Source organism: Danio rerio, chromosome 6, assembly GCF_052040795.2.
Source record: "Danio rerio strain M-AB ecotype USA chromosome 6, GRCz13ab, whole genome shotgun sequence".
NCBI lineage: Eukaryota > Metazoa > Chordata > Actinopteri > Cypriniformes > Danionidae > Danio > Danio rerio.
Genome location: NC_141026.1, coordinates 47931682 through 47957349, shown reverse-complemented (window position 1 = coordinate 47957349; position 25668 = coordinate 47931682). Strand labels below are relative to the sequence as shown.

Here is a 25668-nt window from a genome sequence, read left to right as displayed (position 1 = left end):
ACAAAAATTAGCTTTATTTACGAGAGTGAATCTATAAAACAACAAAATCGCCTCATATTTATGACTTTTTTTGGAGATCCTCCCTCCTAATCTTTAATATATTTTATGCTTGAAAGCCAGGACATACAAAATACCAAGCAGCATTAAAAAATCTTAATAAGTGTTGTTTTAAGTAAAGTAGCTTCACTTTTTAAGGAAATATTTCGCTTATGTCCACAAGTGGGAGCCATAATCAAGTGTCTTTGGCTACGCGCTTTACGTCACACAGTAAAGATGGCGACGCACTAAAGGGCTCCATGCTTTATTGTTGATAAAACCATACATTGTTATTTTACAGGAGAAACTCTCACTTGGCTCAGAAAAATGTCAAGGTTAATAGTCAAAAATCTCCCGAATGGGGTAAGTATTCATAATAATATTAGTATATGATAGAACTCTGCTGTCAAGTATGCATGCTTTACGTTACACGAAGAAGTGTTCATCTAACATTACAGACACGTTTATTTGTTGTATTTACTCACAAAAAGTAACACAAAACGACTGTGGTTTAGTTTGACGTGCTGTTGCTGAGCTACAGTGGCTACTAAAAGCAGAATGCTATCTAACAGTTACATTACCTATTGACATAAAGGGAAAAGTTGGTTTTATATTTGGATATCCCGACATTCTCCTTAATATTATAATTTTATTAAAGTATTCTTTGCGAATTGTAAATAGGGAAATCAAATTAGCAGCAAATGACTATCAAAGTACAGCATTGTTCACAGTGAATTAGATAGTGTTAATGTTGTTTAGAAGTCATACTTGCATGCTAACGATAATTCCGATCGAATATTCAAGGTAACATGGTAAAAAATAAGACGTTAGAGAACAATATGACTTCTTAATGAACGAATGTGCAAATATGAAACCAACTTTACCTCAGCCATTTAGACTCCTTTTGAAAATTTGAGTAAAACCGTAACGTTAGTAACTATGTTTTTTGGCTCACTATTAATTTTATAACCTCAGTATTACTTCATATACTAACGTTATTTTTAAATTATGATTCGTGTAGCAAAATCATTTGCCAGTTGTGGTCATACATAGAGGTAAAGTTGGTTTTATATTCGCACATTCGTTCATTTAGAAGTCATATTGTTCACCAGGTTACTTTGAATTTTCGATTGGAATTAGCATGCAAGTGTGGCTTAAAAACAACATTAACAATGTTTATTTGACTGTGAACAATGTTGTACTTTGATAGTTGTTGGCTGCTAAAATGATTTCACTATTTAGAGTTTGCAAATAATACTTTTATGAAATGATATTATTAAGGAGAAAGTCTAAATTTGCAAATATAAAACTAACTTTACCTCAATTGGTTATACATGGTTTAACTAGAGTAATATTGTTTTTTTGTTTAATTTTCCTAAGGGACAGCAACAGTGTGACATTGTACCATTACTGTACCTTCTTATAATTATCACTGATATCATTAAAAAGAGTTTATTTTATTCCATTAAACCCTAAAATCAGGCAGTTTTGTGTTCTCAAACTGTATGTGTGTGCAATGCATGTCATTTGATCTGCTGATAAGCATTTTATTCATGTTGTGTCTCCAGATGAAGGAAGATCGCTTCCGTAAGATGTTTGCAGATTTTGGGACACTTACAGATTGTGCACTCAAATTCACCAAGGATGGAAAATTCCGCAAATTTGGATTTGTGGGTTTCAAGACAGAAGAAGATGCACAGAAAGCTTTGAAACATTTCAACAAGAGCTTTGTGGACACATCTAGGGTTACTGTGAGTGGCAAGATCATGGAGCGTTTTCAAGCATTTAAAAAAATTATAAAACTACAATACAGATTTTATCCCCCAATGTTAACCTGTACTTTTATTTGTATTTTTTTCTGAGAAAAATAATTGAACTTTGTGCATTATCATGATTTGAAAAATACATACACAACCTCCCCAAATATTCTTTAATTATTATTACTTTGTCACTATCCTTCAATACACTAGGTTTTACATATTATTTTTCAGTAAGAAGTTTTTAATAATTTAAAATATAAAACAAATTAAAAGCATTTCTGCTTTTTCTTTTATATATTTAAGTAAGTACAGTTTGGAATAAGATGTTGTTTAAGTTGTCAATTGTAAGTTGCTAAATTGTCAATTTTTTTTTGCTAAAATGCTTTTTTAAGTTGACATTAAAAATAAATCATTTATTAATTAAAATAGCAACCCAGATGGTTTAAATGAACATTATAAAATACCATTCAAATTTTTTTATCATCTGTCCAAAAAAGGTGGAATTGTGCACAGATTTTGGCGATCCAAACAAAGCCAGACCCTGGAGCAAACACACACGCCAGCCTTCATCAAAGAAAGATACTGAAGAAAAAAAAACACATGACCAAGGAGAAAAAGAAAAAAAGGTTGGTTAACTAATTTCTGCCTTTTTCTCAGTGTCTGTGCTGAGCACTTACAATAAATGTGATTGCAAACTATAAAGTAAGATCTGATGTTTGCCATTTATTTTCTTTAGAGTAGTTTATAACTGAATTTATTGTAAAATATGCATTACAAATAAATCATTCTGAATTTATGCTCTTGCTCCACAGAAGCCCAAGAAGATTTTAAATGTTCTGGGAGATGTAAGTTTGCTTTTTTGTTTTGTGTCAACACAGTTCATACAAAATCGATGAACTTGCTGACATTCTATAAAATGTTGTTTGTAATTCTCAGCTTGAAAAAGACGAGAGCTTCCAGGAGTTTCTGGCAGTGCACCAGAAACGTGGACAGGTTCCCACATGGGCCAATGACACAGTGGAAGCGACTGCTGTTAGACCTGAAATGGAGAAGAAGAAAGAGAAGAAGCAGAAAGCGGCTGTTGAAGATGATTACCTGAACTTTGACTCTGATGAATCGGAGGAATCAAGTGATGACGGTGAGGATGCTGCAGATGAAGAGGACAAACAAGGTGTGGTATATGTACAATATTTAATTTAACAAATTTTAGCACTGATTACGATGTGCATTAACTCTTTGACTGCCCCTCTACCAAATAGTTGGCCATGTTTTTACTGTTTTAAATAATGTCTGTTAAAGTCATTTAAAGAATGATTGTTTTAAATAATGGCTTACACGCATTGTTGGTTTACAAAAAAAAATCAAACAAACATCATGTTGCACTATTGCACTATATTACTGTACTTGATTTTGATTTTATTGTAAAAAAAAGAAAAGAAAACATGTTAAATGAGAATCTGATTGAGGTGATTTAGTATTAAAAAATGTTTTATTTTGAATATTTAAAAAAAAAAAATTAATCTTACACTTCATATTTTCAGATTTTTCAGAGTATGTGTATTGAGTGCGGTACTTTTACCATAAACCGACATATCAACTATTTGGTAGTAGGGATGCATTTCCCTATTAACCGCGATTTAATTCATCACGGTTAATTAATCATAAAGGCTTCTCAACACCGGATTTCTGCACGGAACAAAAATGCATCAACTAAACAGAGTTATGCCAACTGTGCACTAGTTTAAAGTTCCAAAATTGTACACTGAGGCTAAAACCCACACACACAGGATTAACTATGGCTGAGGCTCTTAATTAAGGGCCATTCACAAATCGGGTCTTATGTGCGCGCAAGTTCGTTATTTTCAGTGGATGTACGCGGCTTACATGTGCTAATTGGCGGGCCACAACACGCTCCCGCACGCTTTACAGGTGCACCTAGTTATGAATGCCATGACCGCACCTTGACAAGAACTGGAACAATCAGCTTCATACTTTGTATTGAATATACACATTTCTACCACAAAGAGAGAAAAAAAAAGAAAAATACCAAACAATTTTGTAATATAGATCAAACTTGCCTTTCAGACAGAGGTTCAGCAGCATTTGACTACATTTGTTCTCTTTAAAAGAGAAAGATTTACATTAGACAAATTAATTTCATTTATTTTTTTTTATTTATGCATTGTTCTTTCATTTATTTTCAGTGTAAAATTATTACTTCTGTTCAAATGCCAAAACCTTTTTTTCCACTTATTTTTAAGTGCAAAGAGAAATGGACTACTGTTTGTTTTTTATTTTTATTTTTGTGCTGTATTAATTGGTTACTGAGCAGCAATAAACAACAGTTTAAATATAAGGAGTTTTCATGTGATTTACTAGAAGTGTTTTGAAATTAAAACTGCATAATAATTGTGATAACTGTGATTATTTCTCAGGCTGTAATTGTGCTACCAAAATCCATAATTGTTGCATCCCTATTTGGTAGAGGCTGATATTTTAGAAATTATGGGGTTTGTTGGAAAAAAATGCATTCAGTGTGTTAACTAGCGACATTAGGAGTTAAGAAATGCAATTCAAACAGTTTTTTTCTCTTGGTGGCTAGTTTAAGGGTTAATCATGACATTGTCGATATCGCAATGTGCAAATATGCAGTAGTTACATCGCAGAAGCTGCAATGTTGAGTTGTGATTATAATTAACCAGGAAAAAGTTCAGAACACAAGCAAAGCTTAACCCTAATTGAGTGAACAAAGTGTGTGTAAGGTTTCAAGTTAATTTAAACCATTTGGGTACAAGAAATTAGAAAATATGTAGCTTTAACAAAGATTAATTGTATTTTTTTTTATTACAATGTAGATTATACAGTGTTGATATTTCACATCCGATTACACTGTTATTTGACATTTTACCTTAAAATGGGTGGGTGGGTGATTGGTGCAGATCTGCAGAGGGGATGCGCGCGTACTGAAGAGCTGTGTTGTCGCGCGCGTACTGATCAGCTGTGTTGTCGCGCGCGTACTCAAGAGCGGTGTTGTCGCGCGCCTACTGAAGGGCGGGACCGAAGGTGTGCCGCGTCGCGGGGGCACTTTTGATCATTTTGGAAGGGCACTTTCTATCCAAGACTAAAAAGGGCATGTGCACTGCACAGGTTGAGCCCTATGTGTGCACGTGCCTGGTGCTCTGAATCGGGCTCAGGCCCAGTAGGAAGAGGTGTTACTGAGCGCGGTTCAATTGGGGGTTTGGCGCGATACGCTTGTGTGTGAGTGCAAAACGAAACTAAAAGTGAGACGTGACTTTAAGGGTGCTGTTTCATATGGATTAATTGATCATTCTTACTGTTCAATGAACGCAAACTGTCGTAGTTTATTAAAGATGCAAACCCCTCACTGCACGACAGCTGCTCCTTCAGCAAACCTCTTAATTCCTGCAGCACGAGGACTTTGATTGTTTATGAGCGTAAAAAGTGGTTGATCTGTTCTGCGAAATATTTGTCTGCGTGTCACTGCATATCAAACGACTAAAACAATATAACTAAAGAAATCTCCACAGTGTTGAGCGAAAGAGTTTACTGAACAGTGCATCATCGATGATGTTAGCGTGCCTATGCCCGAGTGTAATGTGAGTGTGGGCGGTCGGGGGAGATGGGAGGGGGGACAAGCGTGCTTTGGCCCGGTTCAAGGCAACTGTACATAGTGTGAGTACGCCCTAATAAGCAACCTCCTATGCTCTATGCTACAAATATAAAATCATGAATTCTTAGCAAACATAAAGTTCTTTAAATAATCTTTTAAAATTACATGAATATTGCAGTAAATATTGCAGAAAAACTAAATATTGCATTGTCAGTTTCGTCCAATATCGTGTAGCTGTAGTTTTGATTCCCTTATCCTTTATCACAAAGTTTTAGAGATGGATTTTAGTGAAGTTCATGTATTGATAATAGGATCACCTTCATTAATTTACCCTGAGAAAAACTACTGTGTAAAACCTACAACAACACATGTCTAGATTTTTAATGGTGTTCTGATAAATTCAAGTGTGACAATGAAGTAATCTTTGACAGTTTAGGCCTGATGAATTGCATCATTGTCATTCTGGAATATTCTCGTTGAAAACATTTTTACCACATTCACTATTATATGATAATGTATATACTATATACTACCATAATACTTAATCCAGAATTGATATTTTAGAAATTAAAAGCTACACACAGCATCATTTAGTGCAATGTAAAGATGCAGCATGCAATATAGACAGCTAGCAGCTACAATTTGAATACAAAACATTGACAAATATGGGTTGCCAGATTGACAACACCAAACAGGATTGAGCATAGCTGACAATGGACTTTAGGCGCAAATGCATATCCAACAATGTTCTTTTTTTTCCAGTAGATCTCTCATCACTTTTTAAATTGATGGCAGTTGGGTCAACATCATAAATTATTCTGCTGACAAAATAACCATGTGGCTGTTACCTCAGCCCAGTTGTTTAGTTAGTTAGAAAGCCATCCAACTGGTCCTTTACCTGTTTAAAAAAGCGTTTTTTGATGCATTTTATTTAATTTTTTCTTTAATGTGTGCATTATTTCACCAGATGCAACATGTAAAGACACTGTCACTCAGCTTAATGTCTGAAGGAAACTAGCATTCATATGTTACAGTAAAATAATTGGCTTTAGCATTGTTTTTTCGAGAAAGTAGGTCAAATTAGCATATTTATAGATAATTTTATCAATAAAGTTACTTACACATCATATTCTAAAGAATTGTTTGTCTAAATCTGTTTTCTCACCAGATAACGAGAAGGAGGCCTTGAAGACTGGTCTGTCTGATATGGACTATCTCCGCTCCAAAATGGTGGAGAAATCAGACATGCTGGATGAGAAAGATGACGACAGCAGTGCGAGTGCTGCTGATGAAAATGAGGAAGATGAGGGGAAAGAGGAGGAAGAGTCCATAGTCCAGCACGCAGACAGTGCATATGAGAGTGGAGAGAAGACAAGCAGCCAGAAAAGCACAAGGCCAGCAGTGAGTGAAATAACTTTTAATAAGCAAATATGGATTTGTCTCTGTTAGAGAGTAACTCTGTGCTCTTCATGCATGTTATTATAGATTGAGCCAACCACAGAGTTCACAGTCAAGCTACGAGGTGCTCCATTCAATGTCAAAGAGGTGAGATTTTTGTTATTGGGTGATATTGAATGTGTAAAACTTTTTATTTTTATTTTTTACAGCATCCTTAGTTAATGTTACAGCAAAAAAAACAAACTATTACATTAATATTAACTGTTTAACTTTTTATGAAGTGCTGTCTTTAGCAGTGCATCAATATGAACATTTTATATCTATTAACATTGACCTATTTTTATGAATGATAAAAAAAAATACATACCAATTTTTTTGTGATAATGTGGCTGCCGATTGTACATCCCTAGCTATCTTAACTGATCTGTTATTATAATGATTTATTTTTCTAATTTAAACAGTTTATTGTAGCATTCATGTATTACATTTTTACATATATAATTAAATTTATGTTAATGTTACGTTAATGTTTTTGCAACTGTTTATAATTACAAATCAGTTCTTAAACTGACCACAAATGTTTCTAGAGTAAATATTAATAAGTGTAAAATGTTTGTTTCTATCCTACTTTTACATACTTCGATATAAATTTGTGATGCTACTATATTTTATTTTTAGTTTAATTAATTATTAGAAATGTAGTCTGCTGTTTTTTTAAATTCATGCGTGCAAAATTTTAGTTTGACTGTTTTTAAAATAGTTAAAACAGTTTTTAAATGTGTTTTTAAATGTGTGTGCGTGTGCGTGTGTGTTATGTCATATCATATACACTTACCGGCTACTTTATTAGGTACACCTTACTAGCACCTGGTTCGTGGCCTTCGTGGCATAGATTCAAGTAGGTGCTGGAAATATTTCTCAGTGATTTTAGTTAATACTGACATGATAGCATCAAATGCTGCAGATTTGTGGGCTCCACATCCATGATGCGAATCTCCCATTCCACCACATTCCAAAGCTGCACTATTGGATTGACTGTGAAGGCTGTTTGAGTACAGTGAACTCATTGTCGTGTTCAACAAACCAGTCTGAGATCATTGACACACCAGGCAACGTTTTTCCAATCTTATTTTCCAATAATAAAGTGACCTAATAATGTGGCCGGTGAGTGTATGTGTTGTGTATATGTCCGTCCCTATGCACAACTCCTTAACATTTCTGATTTTAGTTGTAATGCAGTAATGTGCACCTTATGTAAAGCTGCATTGTAACAATAATTATTGTGAAAATACAAATAAACTTAAATTGAATTGAATGTATTTTATTTTGACCACAGCAACAAGTGAAAGAGTTTATGATGCCTTTGAAACCCGTTGCCATTCGATTCGCTAAGAACAGTGACGGCCGCAACTCGGGTAAGAGCATCTGCTTTTTTTCTGCCTGTTGATGGGTTGAAGATGTCAAGCTGCTGCAGATTGATTGATGTTGTATTTCCTGCAATAAGGTTACGTGTATGTGGACCTACGATCAGAGGCAGAGGTCGAGAGAGCCCTGCGCCTTGACAAGGACTACATGGGTGAGCACCTTTTCACTCTTTCTGACAAGTTCACTACAGTGATGACCTTTCTTTGCTTCTGACATTTTTTACAGGTCTAATCTAATTTGAAAACAAGTATGGTACATGAAACTAGTTCCCGTTTGTTCATTATCTGTGTGAACCCACAGGAGGGCGCTACATTGAGGTTTTCAGAGCCAACAACTTTAAAAACGACAGGCGTTCTGCAAAAAGAAGCGAGATGGAAAAGAATTTTGTGCGCGAGCTGAAGGACGACGAGGAAGAGGAGGATGTCGCAGAATCTGGACGACTTTTCATTAGAAACATGCCCTACACGTGCACTGAGGAGGATCTGAAAGAAGTATTTAGCAAACACGGTCAGTCGCAGACACATGATGACACAAAATACAGGTGTAAACAGAGTATGTCACTTTTTGTCTGGATTAGTTTTGTAATGTAGACTCATGTCAGGGAGTCCGCAGTGTCTTAAAAGGTCTTACATTTCAAAAACTAAATCTTAGGCTTTGAAAAGTAATGGATTCACTGAAATATTGTGTTGTAGGTCTCAAATAATTTAATAAAGTCTTAATTTTCATTTGTCCATGTGAATTTATCCGTTCAGTCGATCACCCACCAAATCCCCAAGTAACAGAACTTTTAACAATAGTTGAATTTTAACTCTGTTTACCAACATAGTTTAATTATCTTCTCTACAATAGCATTTGATTAAAAGCTCTCCATGTATTTATAGCTATACCTGGTGAGGACACTGACCTGGAGAGACTGTTGAGCATATGTTTAGTTTAGTACAATTTTAAAACTTTTTTTTAAAGAAATGTTATGTAAAAAAAAAGTGCACGTTGACTAGATTTAACTAGAGTTTGCTTGTTTTGACACATTATTTAAAATATGTGGCTAAGAAATAACTAAATTAGATTTATATTTAGTTTTTTTGATGAGGCAAGTAAAAAGATTTTCCTTTTGTCCACCCAGGCCATAAGAAAAAAAATGCTTTGTGTTTAGCCCTCTATAAAGGTCTTTGCACACTGAAGTCCTAAATGTTCGTATGCGTTTTTTTTTTTCAAAATCATATGCAAAAAAATCATCATGTAAACAAACCTTGCACACTGACTCCGATGCGTAGCTCATTATCAAAGATCTGCGCTGGAATTTTGATACATTGCTTGTGATACTTTACACATTCACGTACGTAAACAAATCTTGAAAAGAGACTGGCATATTAAATGACATTATAATAGACGGTGGCTGCACTGAAGTATCGAAGCAGCAGACCGAAAGCGGACCATTCTATTATAATGTCTATGGGCAGTACGTTAACTGTGTATGGACACACACACACACACACACACACACACACACAAACAAAGCAGCAGCAGCAGGGGAGAGGTGCTAAATCCAGCATAAAGGGGTTCTCAGCTGTCCGCCACATTCTGTCTTTATTTTATGCTTTTTATGTTTATCATAACGTTGTCTGTAGCTCAGATGATGGAATTCTGTAATTAGCTTTTCACTTTTACGGTGGGTCTGAACTGTTAAAAGCAGAAATATCCAGAATTAATTTTTTTAGTGTACGAAAATTACAGATGAAAATTTCAGATTCAGTGTGCAATACCCTTATGTTAAAACTTTATTCATAACTTTATTCTTAAATTTGACTTGATGAAACCTGCAGAAACTCTGAATGTGGTCTAATGCATTGCAGCAGCCACTCGATGGAATTTAAATTGTTTGCTGTTAAAATGGTAATTTCGATTTGATGACAAAAATTCTTAAAAGCTAATGTTCTCTTACAGTCCTGGTCCTATTAATGGTAGTTTTGTATTTTTTAGAGCAGAAATCAAAGCTTCAAACTAATCTTTGTTGTCTCATTAGGTATTTATGTATGATTTCTGTTGACTTATTCTGTGATATTAGAATGATGAGAAATTGACAATATATCTATAGACTCTTAAAGAATTCAGTTAAGGGATTGAAAGTAGACAAAAGATTAAAAATAAAACATCAGTTGTAAGTAGGAAACGGTTGTAAATACCAATGACATACTAAGCACTAATACCTAGGAAATTCATTTTATCTTCTCCCAAATTCTGTTTTACAGATTTTTTCTTGGTTTCTTTTTTAAATGTACATTTTTATGCTTTAAATAAAACTTTTTCTTTTTTAATTTTGGCTTTTGTTTTAGGAATAATTTACACAACCAAAATTCTGAAAAAATTCTGAAGTTACCCAACGTCCGTGAGATCACGTTATGCAGTAACATTACATTTAGTACTGTAACTGAATCAAATTTTTTGTACGTTTTTATCAATTAATTCTGCCTGTGTTTTCTTTAATGCATACCTTAATTTCTTGGTCTATTAAAAAAAAAAACAATTATTTTCTTGTGTCCCCCATCAGGTCCTCTATCTGAGGTGCTTTTCCCCATAGACAGTCTGACTAAGAAGCCTAAAGGCTTTGCGTTTGTCACATACATGATACCAGAGAATGCAGTATCAGCCCTGGCTCAGCTGGATGGACACACATTCCAGGTACTAATCTGTTCTTTTGACCTCAGCTTTGTCTATTGGGGCTGTCTTTGTTTTCTTACCTCTGTTTGGACCCTATAGGGTCGCGTTCTGCACGTCATGGCTTCAAGGCTGAAGAAGGAAAAGGCCGATCAGGGGCCTGATGCTCCCGGCAGCTCCTCATATAAGAGAAAGAAAGACGCCAAAGATAAGGCAGCCAGCGGCAGGTCAGGATCTGTCTGGAGCTGAAAAAACTTGCACTTTATTTTAAGGTGTCTTTGTTACAGTGTCACTATACATTATACAAGTACTGAAGAGTTAAAATTGACTGCAGGTACTTGCTGTATATATGGTTAGAGTCAGTGTAGGGTGCAATGAGTTACAAAGAAATTAAATTACATGTTTAGTGAAAGTAATTAATGGATTACTTTTATTTTGAAGGTCATTTAATTACAGTTACTTATACTTGCCTTATATACTGTTAATAAATTTAGCAGTTTTACATTGGTGATAGTGTTATAGTGGGTTATTGTCTGCTTTTATTTTTGGTGTTGGATTAATATTTGCTAGTAGGGAAAATGTTTTATTGCACAACAATTAGTTTATCAGGCTTTTTGGCTAAAAAAAGAGAAATCACTGTTTAATTTGCTATTATTAGAATATTTTCAAATTTCCCCTATCCTTCTGTGCATGAACTAAGGGTTTATTGTTGTTCTTATAGTAAGTACATGGAATGTGTTAGAAACAAAGACCACAATGTTACCAGTTGTCTTCTCTTTATTGCCTTTTTAATTCAGCTCTCATAACTGGAACACGCTGTTTTTGGGTACGAGTGCAGTGGCCGATGCCATCGCTGAGAAATACAACACAACCAAGAGCCAAGTGTTGGATCACGTGAGTCTTTGAGTCGTATGAATGCTCTTTATTTTGTTTTGGAGATGATAAACAATGGACTTGCTTCTGTTTGTGTGCAGGAGTCTGATGGCAGTCTGGCTGTCAGGATGGCTCTTGGAGAGACGCAGATTGTACAAGAAACCAGACAGTTTCTCTTGGACAATGGAGTTTCTCTGGACTCGTTCAGTCAGGTATAGTGTGTTTGCTTTACTCATACACTATTCATTAGTCTGGGTTCAGTTCAATTTTTGTTTTAATTACTTTCAACATGATACCTCACCCTAAAATGAAAATCCTGTCATCATTTGATTCGTTTCAGAGTTTTGGGCTTCTGTTGAACACAAAAGGAGATATATTGAAACCTGCTGCTATTTTCTTACATAGTATTTGTTTTTGTTTTTCTGTGTATTCCAAAGGTTGCTTGTTTCCAACATTCATCAATATATCTCCTTTTTAAAAACAAACAAACAAACAAACAAACAAACAAACAAACAAACAAACAAAGACAAAAACAACCTCACACTGGTATGGAACAAATCGAGGGTGAGAAAATGATAACAATTTTCATTTTCGGGTGAACTATTCCTTCAAACTTATTAAGAATACCAGTAAAACATTGATGTTTTACCACGTACAGTTGTTTTTGCAAACACATTAGTTTATATGACAGCTTTCAGTTTTGGTAATAATAACAAATGTTTCTTGTGCATCAAACCAACTCATTACAATAATTCTGAATTTTAGCCCTCGTTCAGTCAGGTATAGTGTGTTTGATTTACCCATACACTGTTCAAGTTCACTGTTCAGACACTTTTCAGAATCTGCATTCAGTACAATTTTTTTTAAATTAATTACTTTTAACTATGGGGTCCTTAAAGGGATTCTACACCCCAAACTGAAAGTCCTGTCATCAATTGTAGCATTTCAGGCATTTTCACTGAAGGAGATATACTGAAACCTGTAACCATTTTCTTCCATAATATTTCTTTTTTTGCTACTATGAAAGTCAATGTTTACCTGTTTCCAACATTCATCAATATATCTCCTTTGAAAAAAAACAAAAAAAAAAAAAACAAAGAAACAAAAAAAGAAAAAAAACCTCAAACTGGTATGGAACAAATTGAAATTGATGACAGAATTTTCATTTTTGGGTGAACTTTCTTTAATCTCATCAAGAATATTAAATTACTTTCAACATAGGGTACTTAAAAGGATTCTTCAACCAAAATGAAACCCCTGTTATCATTTGATTTGTTTCAAAGTTTTGGGGTTCTTTTGAACACAAAAAGGAGATATACTGAAAGCTGTAACCATTTTCCTCCTAAGTATTTGTTTTTTTTCTTCTGTGGATGTCAATGGTTGCTTCTTTCCAACATTCATTAATATATCTCCATTTTTAAAATAAAATATAACAAACAAACAAGCAAACAAAAAACTCTCAAACAGGTATGAAACAAATTAAGAGTGAGAAAGCAATGACAGAATTTTCGTTTATGGGTGAACTATCCCTTTAAACTGATCAAAAATACCAGTAAACATTAATGTTACAAAAAAGACAAAAATTTCACAGAAACTGTCCAGTTTGATTTTTCTGTTCATTAAATAACCCTATAAAATGTTAAATGATATTTGCAAAAGTGTTAGTTTCTACTACTGTTTTCACCATTGATAATAATAACTAATGTTTCTTGAGCATCAAACCAGCTCATTACAATCATTTCTGAAAGATGACGGGATGCTGAATACACTGAGTGAGACATTGAAGCTGAATATTCAGCTTTAAAATGTTATTTTTATATACATTGTGCATTCTTGATTGAATCGCTCGCATTATTCTTTAACATCTATTGAAATAACAACGTGATAATGATTCATAATAAGGGCACATTTAAAAAAAAAAAGCTTGATAGAACAACATCAGTGTCCATAAACTGACTCCTCTTCATCATCATCTTCAGACAATGCTGACCAAAAGTTATGGAAATCATGTTGATCAACAGTGTGGTCATCATTTACTGCATTGACAAATGTGCTAGCACAATGTCAAGGTGTATCTGAGGCTGTAACTTTGCAATACTTAAACATATTGAAATAACAATGTGATAATGATTCATAATGATTCATAGTAAGGGCACATTTAAAAAAAAAAAAAGCTTGATAGAACAAACATCAGTGGCCAAATCCATCTTTTCTGTTTGTATCCACATGGTTAACTCATCTATATGTTTAAACGTGTGTGGTTTCCAGGCGTCGGGTGAGCGCAGTAAATGTGTTATCCTCGTAAAAAACTTGCCGTCAGGAGTGCAGGTTGCAGATCTGGAGGCTCTGTTCTCGCCCCATGGGTCTTTGGGTAGAGTTCTGCTGCCCCCTTCTGGCCTTACAGCGATAGTGGAGTTCCTGGAGCCCACAGAAGCCAAACGTGCTTTCATGAAACTTGCATACACAAAGGTCAGTGGGCACTTGTTTGGAATGGCCATTTCAGCTAATGTTTAGGCTATGTTTTATTAGGGCTTTAGCTAGTTTTATCAAGCTTTAATGACAGCATATGATGTTATATGTTTGTATTTCTTTCTAGTTTCAACATGTCCCTTTGTATCTGGAATGGGCTCCTGTCGCTGTCTTTACAACTCCCTCAGCACCTAGACCAGGTAATACTTTAATTCTGATTCAGCCATCTGCTGTAATTAAACAATCAATTCAATGTTAGGTGACTTTGATGCGTTTTCATTTGTTGTCCCTTTTTTTCTCATTAATAATAAGTAATAATAATAAAACTATTCTAGAGTACATCCCAATCTGTGTTTCTATGATTTCTTTTTCTTATATTTGTTCTGTGTTGTCCCAATCTGTGTTTCTGTGTTAGTTCTTTGTGTTATTCTCTGATTCTGTTTTTCCTCCCAGAGCCTCAAACCAAAGAGAAATCTGCTGTGAAAAATGATTCAGTCCAAAATGAAGAAGAGGAGGAGGAAGAGGAAGAAGATGACCAGATTTTACCTGGCTCGACTCTCTTCATTAAGAACTTGAACTTTATCACCTCAGAAGAAACATTACAGAAGGTAAACTAAACACACACACACACACACACACACACACACACACACACACACAAACACACACACACACACAAGCATATGCTTGAGCAGCAAAGCGGTTGTGGTTTAGGGATTTGCAGTGGAAACCTGAGAGGCCTTCTTGTTTTGCTGATCACAGGAGACTCATTTAAGATGCATATTAGTTCTAGGTGTAAACATGTGTTGTGTGATCAGATCACCCGAAACGGATGTTCATAACAGGTGTAAACATGGCCCGTGTCTCACCATATGGCTTTCATTGCATTCTTTTGACAGACGTTTTCTAAATGCGGCGTGGTGAAAAGCTGCACGATATCAAAGAAGAGAGATAAAGCAGGTTTGTTTTCTCCGAAATGCATATTTACTGTATTGATATTCATCTGTGCGCTTGTTAGTTTTCTCATTTCTCTGTCTCGTTTCAGTCGCTGTGTGAATCTCACCCTGATCTCTTTGTGTGTGTGTGTGTGTGTGTGTGTGTGTGTGTGTGTGTGTGTGTGTGTGTGTCATGCATCTCAGGTAAATTGTTATCGATGGGTTACGGCTTTGTGCAGTACAAAACTCCAGAGGCGGCACAGAAAGCCATGAGACAGCTGCAGGTAAATGACCATCTGCTGTGCTTTCATCGCTGTGTTTATGTGCTCTTATTATGCGCAAATATTCAAGTGATGAAGTAAATTCAGGCATGTTTTTTCCTCGTTTCATTCATTTTTCTTGCAGCACTGCACAGTTGATGAGCACCAGCTTGAGGTGAAGATATCAGAGAGAGAAGTCAAGTAAGTCTTTTGTGTACTCCATTTTCAAGTGCGGTGTAGATTTGTTAAAGCTCGTGAAGACTTCTATTCTCGCTAGGCAATTTGCAGGGTTCTAGGTTAGATCATTTTTTTGCTATCAGAACTGCCTCAGTTGTCCATAATAATATGATTTAAATAGTAAAAGCATTTGTGTGCCATGGACCTGCTAGTTTGAAGTGAAGGTGTGTTAAAGGAATAGTTCAACTAACTAACTAGTTAGTTTTAACTAGTTTCAAACATTTATGATTTTCTTTGTTCTGTTAAACACAAAATAATATATTTTGAAGAAACTTTCCTTTGTAGCCACGTGTAACCATTCAATTTAATTCATCTTTATTTCTATTGTGCGTTTACAATGTAGATTGTGTCAAAGCAGCTTAGTTGCAGTTAGTTCTGGTAAATTGAAACCGTGTCAGTCCAGTTTCAGTCCAAGTTGAAGTTCAGTTTGGTTCAGTTCAGTGTGGTTTTTCACTGCTGAAAGTCCAAATAACTGAAGAGCAAATCCATCGATGCGCAGCTCCACAAGTCCCAAACCAAGCAAGCCAGTGGCGAGGAGTACACTTCACCAGTTGACAAAAGTGAAGGAAAAAAAACCCTTGAGAGAAACCAGGCTCAGTTGGGCATGACCATTTTTCCTCTGGCCAAACTTCTTGTGGAAAGCTGCAGTAGGCGGCAGAGGCTATAGAACGCTGGACGTCTATAGTGGAGACTTCCATTGGCTTCCATAGAATTTGTTTTTCCTCCTAGGGAAGTCGATGCTTACAGGTCGTCAACTTTCCTCAAAATATCTTTTTTTCTGTTAAACAGAAGAAACTAACTCATAAAGGTTTAAAACCACTTTGATGGTGCTTAAATAATGATTACATTTCCTTGCTGTCCCTTTGAGGTGCATTAATGGTGGATTGCAAATTTGATGCAGCTGCACTGCAATTTTACCTTCCGAGCCCAAACATGCCTATGTCATCAAAGATGCTACTATTCTGTTAGAAAGAGAAGAGCTCTCGCTCAGTACAATGGAGATTGCTTTAGTTAGTATTTTTGTATTATTTTTAGTCTATTTTTTATTTTAAATTTAGTCTATTTTAGTGGTTTAGGTTGCAGTGACACACAGTCGAATATTTAGCTGAACAGAGCCACCACTTTGGTGCCTCAAAATTTTAATGAAAATCATCGTGTTGCACATTATGAGGTTTGCTGAAGGTCCAGCTGACATGCACCTTGGTGTTTGCACATTTAATTTAAAAAGTAAGAATTATTATTAAATCTATGTCAAACAGTCCCTTTAAACTGACTCCGTGTCTTCAGTTTTGGGCTCAGGCGAGCTTTGCATTCACACTACAAGCGTATTGTAGTAGACCAACCGAACCGCACTCTTCTTCCAACCAGACCAGGGTCGGCTAACTGAACCGGCGTGATTCGGAGCACTCACACTTGTCAAATGAACTGGGAAATGGCAGTCAAACGTGCCCTGGGTCGGTGCGAATAGCATAATTTGAGTATACTCTTAAAGGGCGCGTTAGTAAAATGCACCTATACACGTACATACATGTTGCTTATTACTTAAAGGGACATGCAGCAGCACATAAACATCTACACTATCTACAAAAAAATGATAAACTTATATGTCCTGCCATGCCTTCTTCACCTCAGGGGGCTTTTGTGGAATTTGGCTGTTTCTGTAGATGGTCTGCTGCATTTTAACCTCACGCATGAGCACATTTGTTTTCTTGCTAGGGAAGCGTTCTGTTTTTCCGCTTACAAAGTCCTCTATGTAAATAGCGAATCCGCTTGGCGCAACCACAACTGACTCGTGAAAGGAATGGGAAACTGATTGGTTTACTGTGCGCCGCCCAAAACTTATTAAGACAATAAGGATTGTTCTCATCCTTTAAGTAGCAAGAGTTGATTCGGACATGCTCTAAGTACAACAGCCATGTGTGCTTTAGACCATGCGCTTAGATTGATAAAGTAAAGCCCGTTGTTTTGTTCAAGAAACCATTTTGGGTTGTTTTGAGTTTTCTGACATCGTCCTGCTACAATTGGCCATAACAAGATAATCAAGGTATGGACATTGTGAGGAACAATACTCTTAAACTTGGCACAAACCTGACCCATTGATGCAAAGCAGCATGGTTCCATGAATTTTTTTTTTTTTAACATCAAATTCTGACCCTATGATCCAATAACACAGTAGAGGTTAAGACTCATCAGACCAGGCAATCTTTCTTTTTTGTCTTATATTGTTTAATTTTTATAAATAGTAATAGGGATAGTAAAGTATGAGTAAGTTTACATTTTTGGGTCAACTCTTCTTTCCTAGTTGCCCGTGACATTCATTAATGTCATTAAAATGTGGCACCGGTCACATGTATGAGTGAAAAACGTGTTCCTTATGTTGTTTTTGTAGGTCAGGTGTGGCACAGGCCAAGAGGAAAAAGCAAACCGCCAGGAAACAGACGACCTCTAAGATCTTGGTGCGAAACATCCCTTTCCAGGCCACAGTCAAAGAGCTGAGAGAACTCTTCTGGTAAACATCCTTTCACATTTTAATGTTTCATGCCATATTATTCCAACAAGTGTGGAATTTCTAGCATGTATATGGTACCTTAACAATATTCGTATGCAACAGCATTTTTAATACCAGAGAGAAAATATTGCATTAGCATGAAGTAAAATTAAAATGTTTTCACGTCTTCATTTTTTTTTTAGACGTGAAGGTTTGAATGGTTTGAATGGTTAAGATGTTCACTTGCATTGCCAAAATTTAACCATTGTTTGAAAGTTGTTTGCATCGTTGTTTAAAGCAACGTCAATGCTAACCTAGAGTTGCAGGAAAAAATATTAGATTATTAGAAAATTATTTGAAATTTGAATTCTTCAAATATTTCCAGGGTGATGTGTAACAGAGCAAAGACATTTTCACTATTCCTATTATATATATTTTTATTCTGGATAATTTTACATTTTTAGTTTGGCTGGAATAAAAGCGGTTTTATTTATTTTTTCAAAGTTATTTTTAAGGTCAATATTATTTATATTTTTTAAGAGATGATAATTGTTTGATTGGCTACAGAACAAACCACTGTTGTCATTGACTCACCTAGTTAAGCTTGGCTAGTCAAAATAATGTTAGTTAAGCCTTTAATTTGCACTTTAGACTAAATAATACTGTCTTCCAAACCACTAGATGAATATCATTTAAGGTCATCATGGCAAAAACATTAAATTAGGTTTAAAATGAAAACTCCATTAAACATTACTTAGGAAATAATTGAAAATACAATTACATTACAATTTCATAATGAATTTGCCTTTTACTCTATACAGTGGTCCCTCACCATAACGTGGTTCACTTTTCACCACCTCGCAGTTTTACAGATTTTTTTAGTGCAATTTGACATGCTTTTTTTTTCCAAAGCATTGTGTTCTGTTTCCTGATTGGCTGTAAAGCATTGTCAATCAATCAATCTTCTCCATGCCGTGTCACTGTACAGTACAGAATGCGTTCAGCTTGCCAAATTTACATGAATCTTTGATCACTAGCAGTGTGACTCTGAAGTGCTGGACTGTACGTTTTCTTTCCAACAAATCCCATAATGTCGAAAAAACATTCTGCACAGACAAAGGCACCTGTGGCAACTCCCAAAAGGTAGAGGAAGATGCTAGCATCACACAAAAAGTTGGACTTCTTGGTCCAACTTGGTCCACTTGGAGTGTTTAAAGAAGAGAGAAAAAACAGGAAAATGTTAATTGTAAAAGTAAAGCGGACTAAATTGAAGATTTCACCTATTGCAGACTATGTTTAGGATGTAACTCTCCCAAGATTAACGAGGGACCACTATATGCACTGTATAATATAGATTACTGCGAACATTACTGAAGACAAGTGATCTGTAATAAACAAATTATGACCAATAACACTAATAAATAGAACAGAACAAATGTACAGATGAAAACAGCGCTTTGGGTTGTTCTATTTTTGTCTTTTGTTGTTAATTAAAAATAAAAACTTTTAAAGTATGGCATGTCATTTACTGTAACATGTTTCCCTATCTGTTAAAGCACAAGAACATGTAAAGGAAAAAGAGATGCACAAACAGTGCTCGAGTGTTGAGTTTTTTACTTCAGGGTGTCTGCAGGGTCTTAAAGTATTAAAATGTCTTAAATCTCAAAAACAAAATTGTAGGCCTCAAAAACTTAAATTTACTGAAATTGTGTTATAGGTCTTAATTGTTTTTGTAAACAGGTCTTAATTTTTCTCTGTTCATGTATAGCTACCCAATCTGGCCAACACCCATCCAATCACCAACAATCTATTTCAGTAAAACTTTAAACTTTCCTTTAAGAATGTCATTTTTAAACTCTATTTACCATAATGGTTTAATTATTTTCCAATAAAACAATAACAATAAAACAATAACAGTTGTTTAAAAGTGAGGAAGCTGACCTTGTCAGACTTTTGAGCATTTAGTTTATTATAGTTTTTAAAACTTCAATCATTCATTCATTTTTTTTTCCGGCCTAATCCTTTTATTAATCTGGGGTCGCCACAGCAGAATGAACCGCCAACTTATCCAGCACATGTTTTACGCGGCGGATGTCCTTCCAGCAGCAACCCATCACTGGGAACACCCATACACTCTCATTCATACACATACACTACAGACAATTTAGCTTACCCAATTCACCTGTACCGCATGTTTTTGGACTGTGGGGGAAACCGGAGCACCCGAAGGAAACCCATGCAACCGCGGGGAGAACCTGAAAACTACACACAGAAAGGTCGCTGGTTCGAGCCTTGGCTGGGTCAGTTGGCGTTTTTGTGTAGAGTTTGCATGTTCTCCCTGCGTTCGTGGGTTTCCTCTGGGTGCTCCAGTTTTCCCCACAGTCCAAAGACATGCAGTACAGGTGAATTGGGTAAGCTAAATTAATTGGCTGTAGTGTATGAGTGTAAATGAGAGTGAATAAGAGTGTTTGGATGTTACCCAGAGATAGGTTGCAGCTGGAAGGGCATCCACTGCATATAACATGTGCTGCATAAGTTGGCGGTTCATTCCGCTGTGGCGACCCCAGATTATTAAAGGGACTAAGCCGAAAAGAAAATGAATGAATGCTCTTTAAAAGCTGCAGAAACCCTGTACTTTGTTTTTCTGCATTTCTAAACTGATAAAATACTTATATTGATGCATAACTACTGCATATTGCCAATATTTGCTAAAAAGTACTATTGTAATTTCATGGTTTTGTACTCTAATAGAAGTCGAGGTGTTGTAGATGATGTTGGATTCATGTCTTTCCCTCAGTACGTTTGGAGAGCTGAAGACAGTCCGCCTGCCAAAGAAAGGGATTGGTGGATCCCACCGTGGTTTTGGCTTCATTGACTTCCTCACGAAACAGGATGCCAAGGTGTGTGCAGCTGTCTCTGTTTCTTTCTGTTGCTCTTGTTTTTTACGGTCAAACAGCTGATTGTCTTTGATTCGGTTTAGTGTCTAACAGGAACTTTGTATGTGTGACAGAAAGCGTTCTCAGCACTATGCCACAGCACTCATCTGTACGGCAGGAGGCTGGTGCTGGAGTGGGCAGATGCTGAGGAGACGGTAGACGACCTGCGGAGGAAAACCGCACAACACTTTCATGGTAAAATCTCTGCTTTATACTTCAGCCACAGTCATGGAGAGCAGACGCTGTGAAACTGTTTGATCAGTCACATTAAATGCAAACTTAATTTGACACACTTTCTTAGTAGCCTGACAAAACAAGCTGTTTTTGGTAGCATCACAGGATGAAAAAAAGATTTGCGTTTCGTTTTTATGACACTATGAAAAAGAAAGTTTTAATGGATTTTTATGGTCAATCTCTATTTTCAGTTGAGCCCCAAATACAGTAAAAGACTAAATTTATAGCCCTCCTGTGAAAATTTTAATTCTATTTTTTAAATATTTAACAAATTATGTTTAACAGAGCAAAGACATTTTCACAATATTTCTTATAATAGTTTTTTTCTTCTGGGGAAAGAATTGTTATTTTCTTATTTTTTTAAATTCTAAATAAATAAAACTAAATATTTTTTGCATACATTTTTTTATAGAATTTTTATAATAATTTAGCCTTCAATTGTACGTTTTGTTTCATTAATTAAAACAAAATAAAATAAATAAAATAGTTTTTTTTATTCTAAGTTAAAGCATGTAAATATAATTTTTACATTTAACTTTAAAAAATTATTTATACAATAATTGTGCCTTCAATTGTGTGCTTTTTCATTATTTAAAACAACAATAAAGTGTCTGAAAATGGTTAAATGAAAACAAATGCTCAGTAAATATAATATTTATGTGCAACATTTACAAAATACTGTATTAATAGCAATTATACTTGAGAATAACGCTTCATCTGTGGTTGGATGTTGAACAGAATAATATTTAATTACAATGCAAAATTTTAGTGTCATAGCAATATAGGATTGATTTAAGCAATGTTCTTTATAAAATATTCTGTCTTTAATTTCTAGTTAAAAATAATAATAAATAAATGAATAAAAAAACATTTTTATTCTAAATTAAAAAATATAAATATCATTCTTACATTAAACTTTTCATATATTTTAATTCATAATTTTGCCTTCAATTTCGTTTTTTTAATGTAATTAATTAAAACAAAATGAAGTGTCTGCAAATTGCTAAAATGATTAGATTGCTAAATTTGCATGGCATAGTTATATAGGAATGAGTTTAGCAATTATTTATAAAACATTCCGTCTTTAACTTTTAGTTAGTTAGTTAAATAAATAAATAAATAAATAAAAAATAATAAATAGTTTTTTTTTATTCTAAATCATGTGCATATATTTTTTACATTAAATGTTTTAATATATTTTATGTAATTATTTTTTCAATTGTGTGCTTTTTCATTATTTAAAAAAAATAAAGTGTCTGAAAATGGCTGAATGACAATAAATGCTCAGTAAATATAATATTTATATATAATAATTACAAATACTGCATTAATAGCAATTATACTTCAAATACTTGAGAGAAGTAGATTAAACGGAATAAAATTTTATTACAAATTAAAAATTTTAATGCCGTTCACTACCTGATAAAAGTCTTGTCTTCGATCTCAATTGTAAGAGCAACAAATAATAACTTAACCTCCAGTTGATCATTTGGAAAAGTGGCAGAAGGTCGAATTTTCTTTTTTTTTTTTTCGAACTGCATCCCAATCATCACAAATACTGCAGAAGACCTATTGGAACCTGCATGGGCCTAAGATTCTCAGCAAATTCAATCAAGTTTGGTGAAGGAAAAGTCATGGTTTGTGGTTACATTCAGTATGGGGATGTGCGAGAGATCTGCAGAGTAGATGGAAACATCAACAGCCTGAGCTCTCAAGACATTTGTGCTGCCCATTACATTACAAAACACAGGAGAGGTCAAATTCTTCAAGAGGATAGCGCTCCTTCCCATACCTCAGCCTCCACATCAAAGTTCCTGAAAGCAAAGAAGGTCAAGGTGCTCCAGAATTGGCCAGCCTAGTCACCAGACATAAACATTATTAAGCATGCCTGGGGTAAGATGGAGAAGTCATTGATGTATGAATGCAATCGTCCAAGCTCGTGGGAGTGAAACACAATATTAATTACTTTTCCACTGCACCATGACTTTATATTCTATACTGTACATTATTTCTGTTAAGTGACAAGACTTTTGTCTAAGCAATGTCAGACCTTACTGTCCTAATTAAACAATTAAAAATCAAGGCATGATCATATTTTATTTTGGTTAAATAAGCGTAATCTATTTCCCAGAGATGGGTTGTGGCTGGAAGGGCATCCGCTGCGTAAAAACTTGCTGGATAAGTTTGCGGTTCATTCCGCTGTTACGACCCCGGATTAATAAAAGGACCAAGCCGACAAGAAAATGAATGAATGAAAAGCGTAATCTAGAGGCATTTGCCTTTCATAAAAGCCACTTCTGATATAGGCAACAAGACTTTTATCAGGTAGTGTATGTGGACTCTATTATTTAGTTCTGCTGCTTTAGAAACATAAGCAAAAAACAGTGCTCAGTTGTTATATTCTGTCAAATTAAACTACCTTAAAAAGCGAAAACTCTTAATGAAATTAGGAGTAAATTAAATGAATGTCAAATCCTGTCAAGTAATTCAGCTCATCATTAGTTTGTGCCAGATACAAAAAGTGTTGATTTGTATTTAATAGCGCTTAATTGTTTGAATTGTTTACTTCGTTTTGTCAAACTTTTTATTTTTTGGCGCTACTTTGACTGTCAAAACTCTGCCAAATCACAAGCTACTCCTAATTTGAAGCGTTTTCTCTAACATCGACCGCAATTCTAGTCATTTCCCAGTCTGTAATTAAATTAAAACAAATCTGTGCGCAAATCTGTCTCCCTCAGATGCTCCTAAGAAGAAGAGGAAGGCGGAGGTGTTAGAGGGAATCCTGGAGCAGATGGAGGTCGGCGATGGAGACGGCGAGTGAATAGCAGCCGTCAGTCATTCACCTCCAGCATCAATAAGAGAGTAAATCATCCAGTGCAACTTCATTTATCTCTATTATGACTGCGTCTTAAACAGCTGCTTCACGGGCCCTCTTCAGGAATTCTTCCTTTTGGCCCCAGATGCTCCCAATTAGCTTTTTATTATATGCTCATACATCATCCCTGTTATTGCTGTCAATGCATTAAACACTGCGTCTCCCTGCAGACCCGCTCCGACTGAAGGTGAACTCCAAGACTAAGTCCTTTTAGAAAAGCAAAAGCCCGAAGGCCACGCTTGCTTTGGCTGTTTTTAATCGTCACAGAGGGCCGAGACGGTTCATACACTGCCTTGACACGCGGATGACATTGAGAAATCGTATCAGAAATGAAATGTGGAAGGGGTTTGATTGTTGTTTGTACACACAGAGATTGTGTATTGTATTTCCAGATGCTTACATAATTATGTAAAGTTTTTGTGGTGTTTAAAGTGATGGTTCAGCCCAAAGTGATGTGTTATTCACTGTCAAGTGGTTTCAAAACATTTAGTTTCCTGTTTTCTGTTGAACACAATAGAAGATATTTTGAAGAATGCTGGAAATCCATTATAAAGAATAAAAAATACTTAAGTGGCTGTCGATTTCTCAAAATATCTTCTTTTGTGGAGAAATGAAAGCTTAAAATGTTTCAAACAAGCAGTTGTTGAGTGAATTACAAGCTTTTTTTTTTGGTAATTTTGTGCAGGGTGAACATGTTCTTTCATTGCATTGCTATTAAATCTGGCCACTTGTCAGTGTTGGTTTTTGAAAAATGACCTTTTTGGGGTTATACTGTATATGACTATAATAAATTAGTCTGGAAAGAGGAGTATTCACTCTAGAAACATCTTTTTGTAAAGTTTGTAAAGTCTGAGGAACATCATGTTGCTTCAAACTAAGCTGTTATGTCAATGACATTTATTGTTCTGGTGCTTTACTGAAATGTTTGTTTGTTCAACTAAAAATGGAAATTTCTATCAACATTTATCTTATTTCATTAATCTTATTCCAAAATATAAAAGCTTAGAATACAAAGCCAATTATGGGTTAGTTGCTCTAAAAAAAAGTCATTAATTTCTGATTGCATCTTTACAATTGTATTTAAATAAGTTTTCTAATTACAGTCAATAATTTTAGTGCATAAGTCTCAATGCATAGTCAACAGACTTCACACTCTTAATTCTTTAAATTAGTTTTGTTTTTGGTTTTGTTTAAAAAAATAATATTAATAGCCCAATTTTTTATTATATGAAATATAAAGTCATTAATTGAAAACGTTTTTTGAATTTTTTTAAAGCATGTGCAGTTGTTGGACAAATAAAACCTTTTTTTTTTTACTTATGGAAAATATCTAAACAACAACAAAATAAATTATTTACAATGACTGTTTCTTTGAATTTATACCTTGTGTCATGAAATGATTTCATTTTTTCTTTATCGTTTGTTTTGATAAATGTTTCTAAATAGTAAATTAAAA

At 34.9% G+C, this 25668-nt stretch overlaps 1 protein-coding gene across 3 annotated transcripts; it reads left to right on the top strand.

Moving 5' to 3' along the window:
• The first annotated feature begins 218 nt into the window (after nucleotides 1–218).
• On the top strand, nucleotides 219–25172 carry rbm19 (RNA binding motif protein 19). 3 transcript variants are annotated; one of them, XM_087255199.1, is made up of 25 exons: nucleotides 263–399; nucleotides 1605–1787; nucleotides 2294–2422; nucleotides 2609–2641; nucleotides 2733–2967; nucleotides 6596–6828; nucleotides 6913–6972; nucleotides 8162–8240; nucleotides 8330–8401; nucleotides 8551–8757; nucleotides 10799–10929; nucleotides 11008–11132; nucleotides 11703–11799; nucleotides 11880–11990; nucleotides 14047–14247; nucleotides 14375–14447; nucleotides 14701–14855; nucleotides 15147–15207; nucleotides 15387–15466; nucleotides 15588–15643; nucleotides 18069–18188; nucleotides 20965–21067; nucleotides 21178–21298; nucleotides 24076–24199; nucleotides 24383–25172. In XM_087255199.1, exons 1-24 carry the CDS (start codon nucleotides 364–366, stop codon nucleotides 24156–24158), a joined length of 2784 nt encoding a protein of 927 aa, XP_087111325.1. In that variant the 5' UTR covers nucleotides 263–363; the 3' UTR covers nucleotides 24159–24199; nucleotides 24383–25172.
• Nucleotides 25173–25668: the final 496 nt, after the last annotated feature.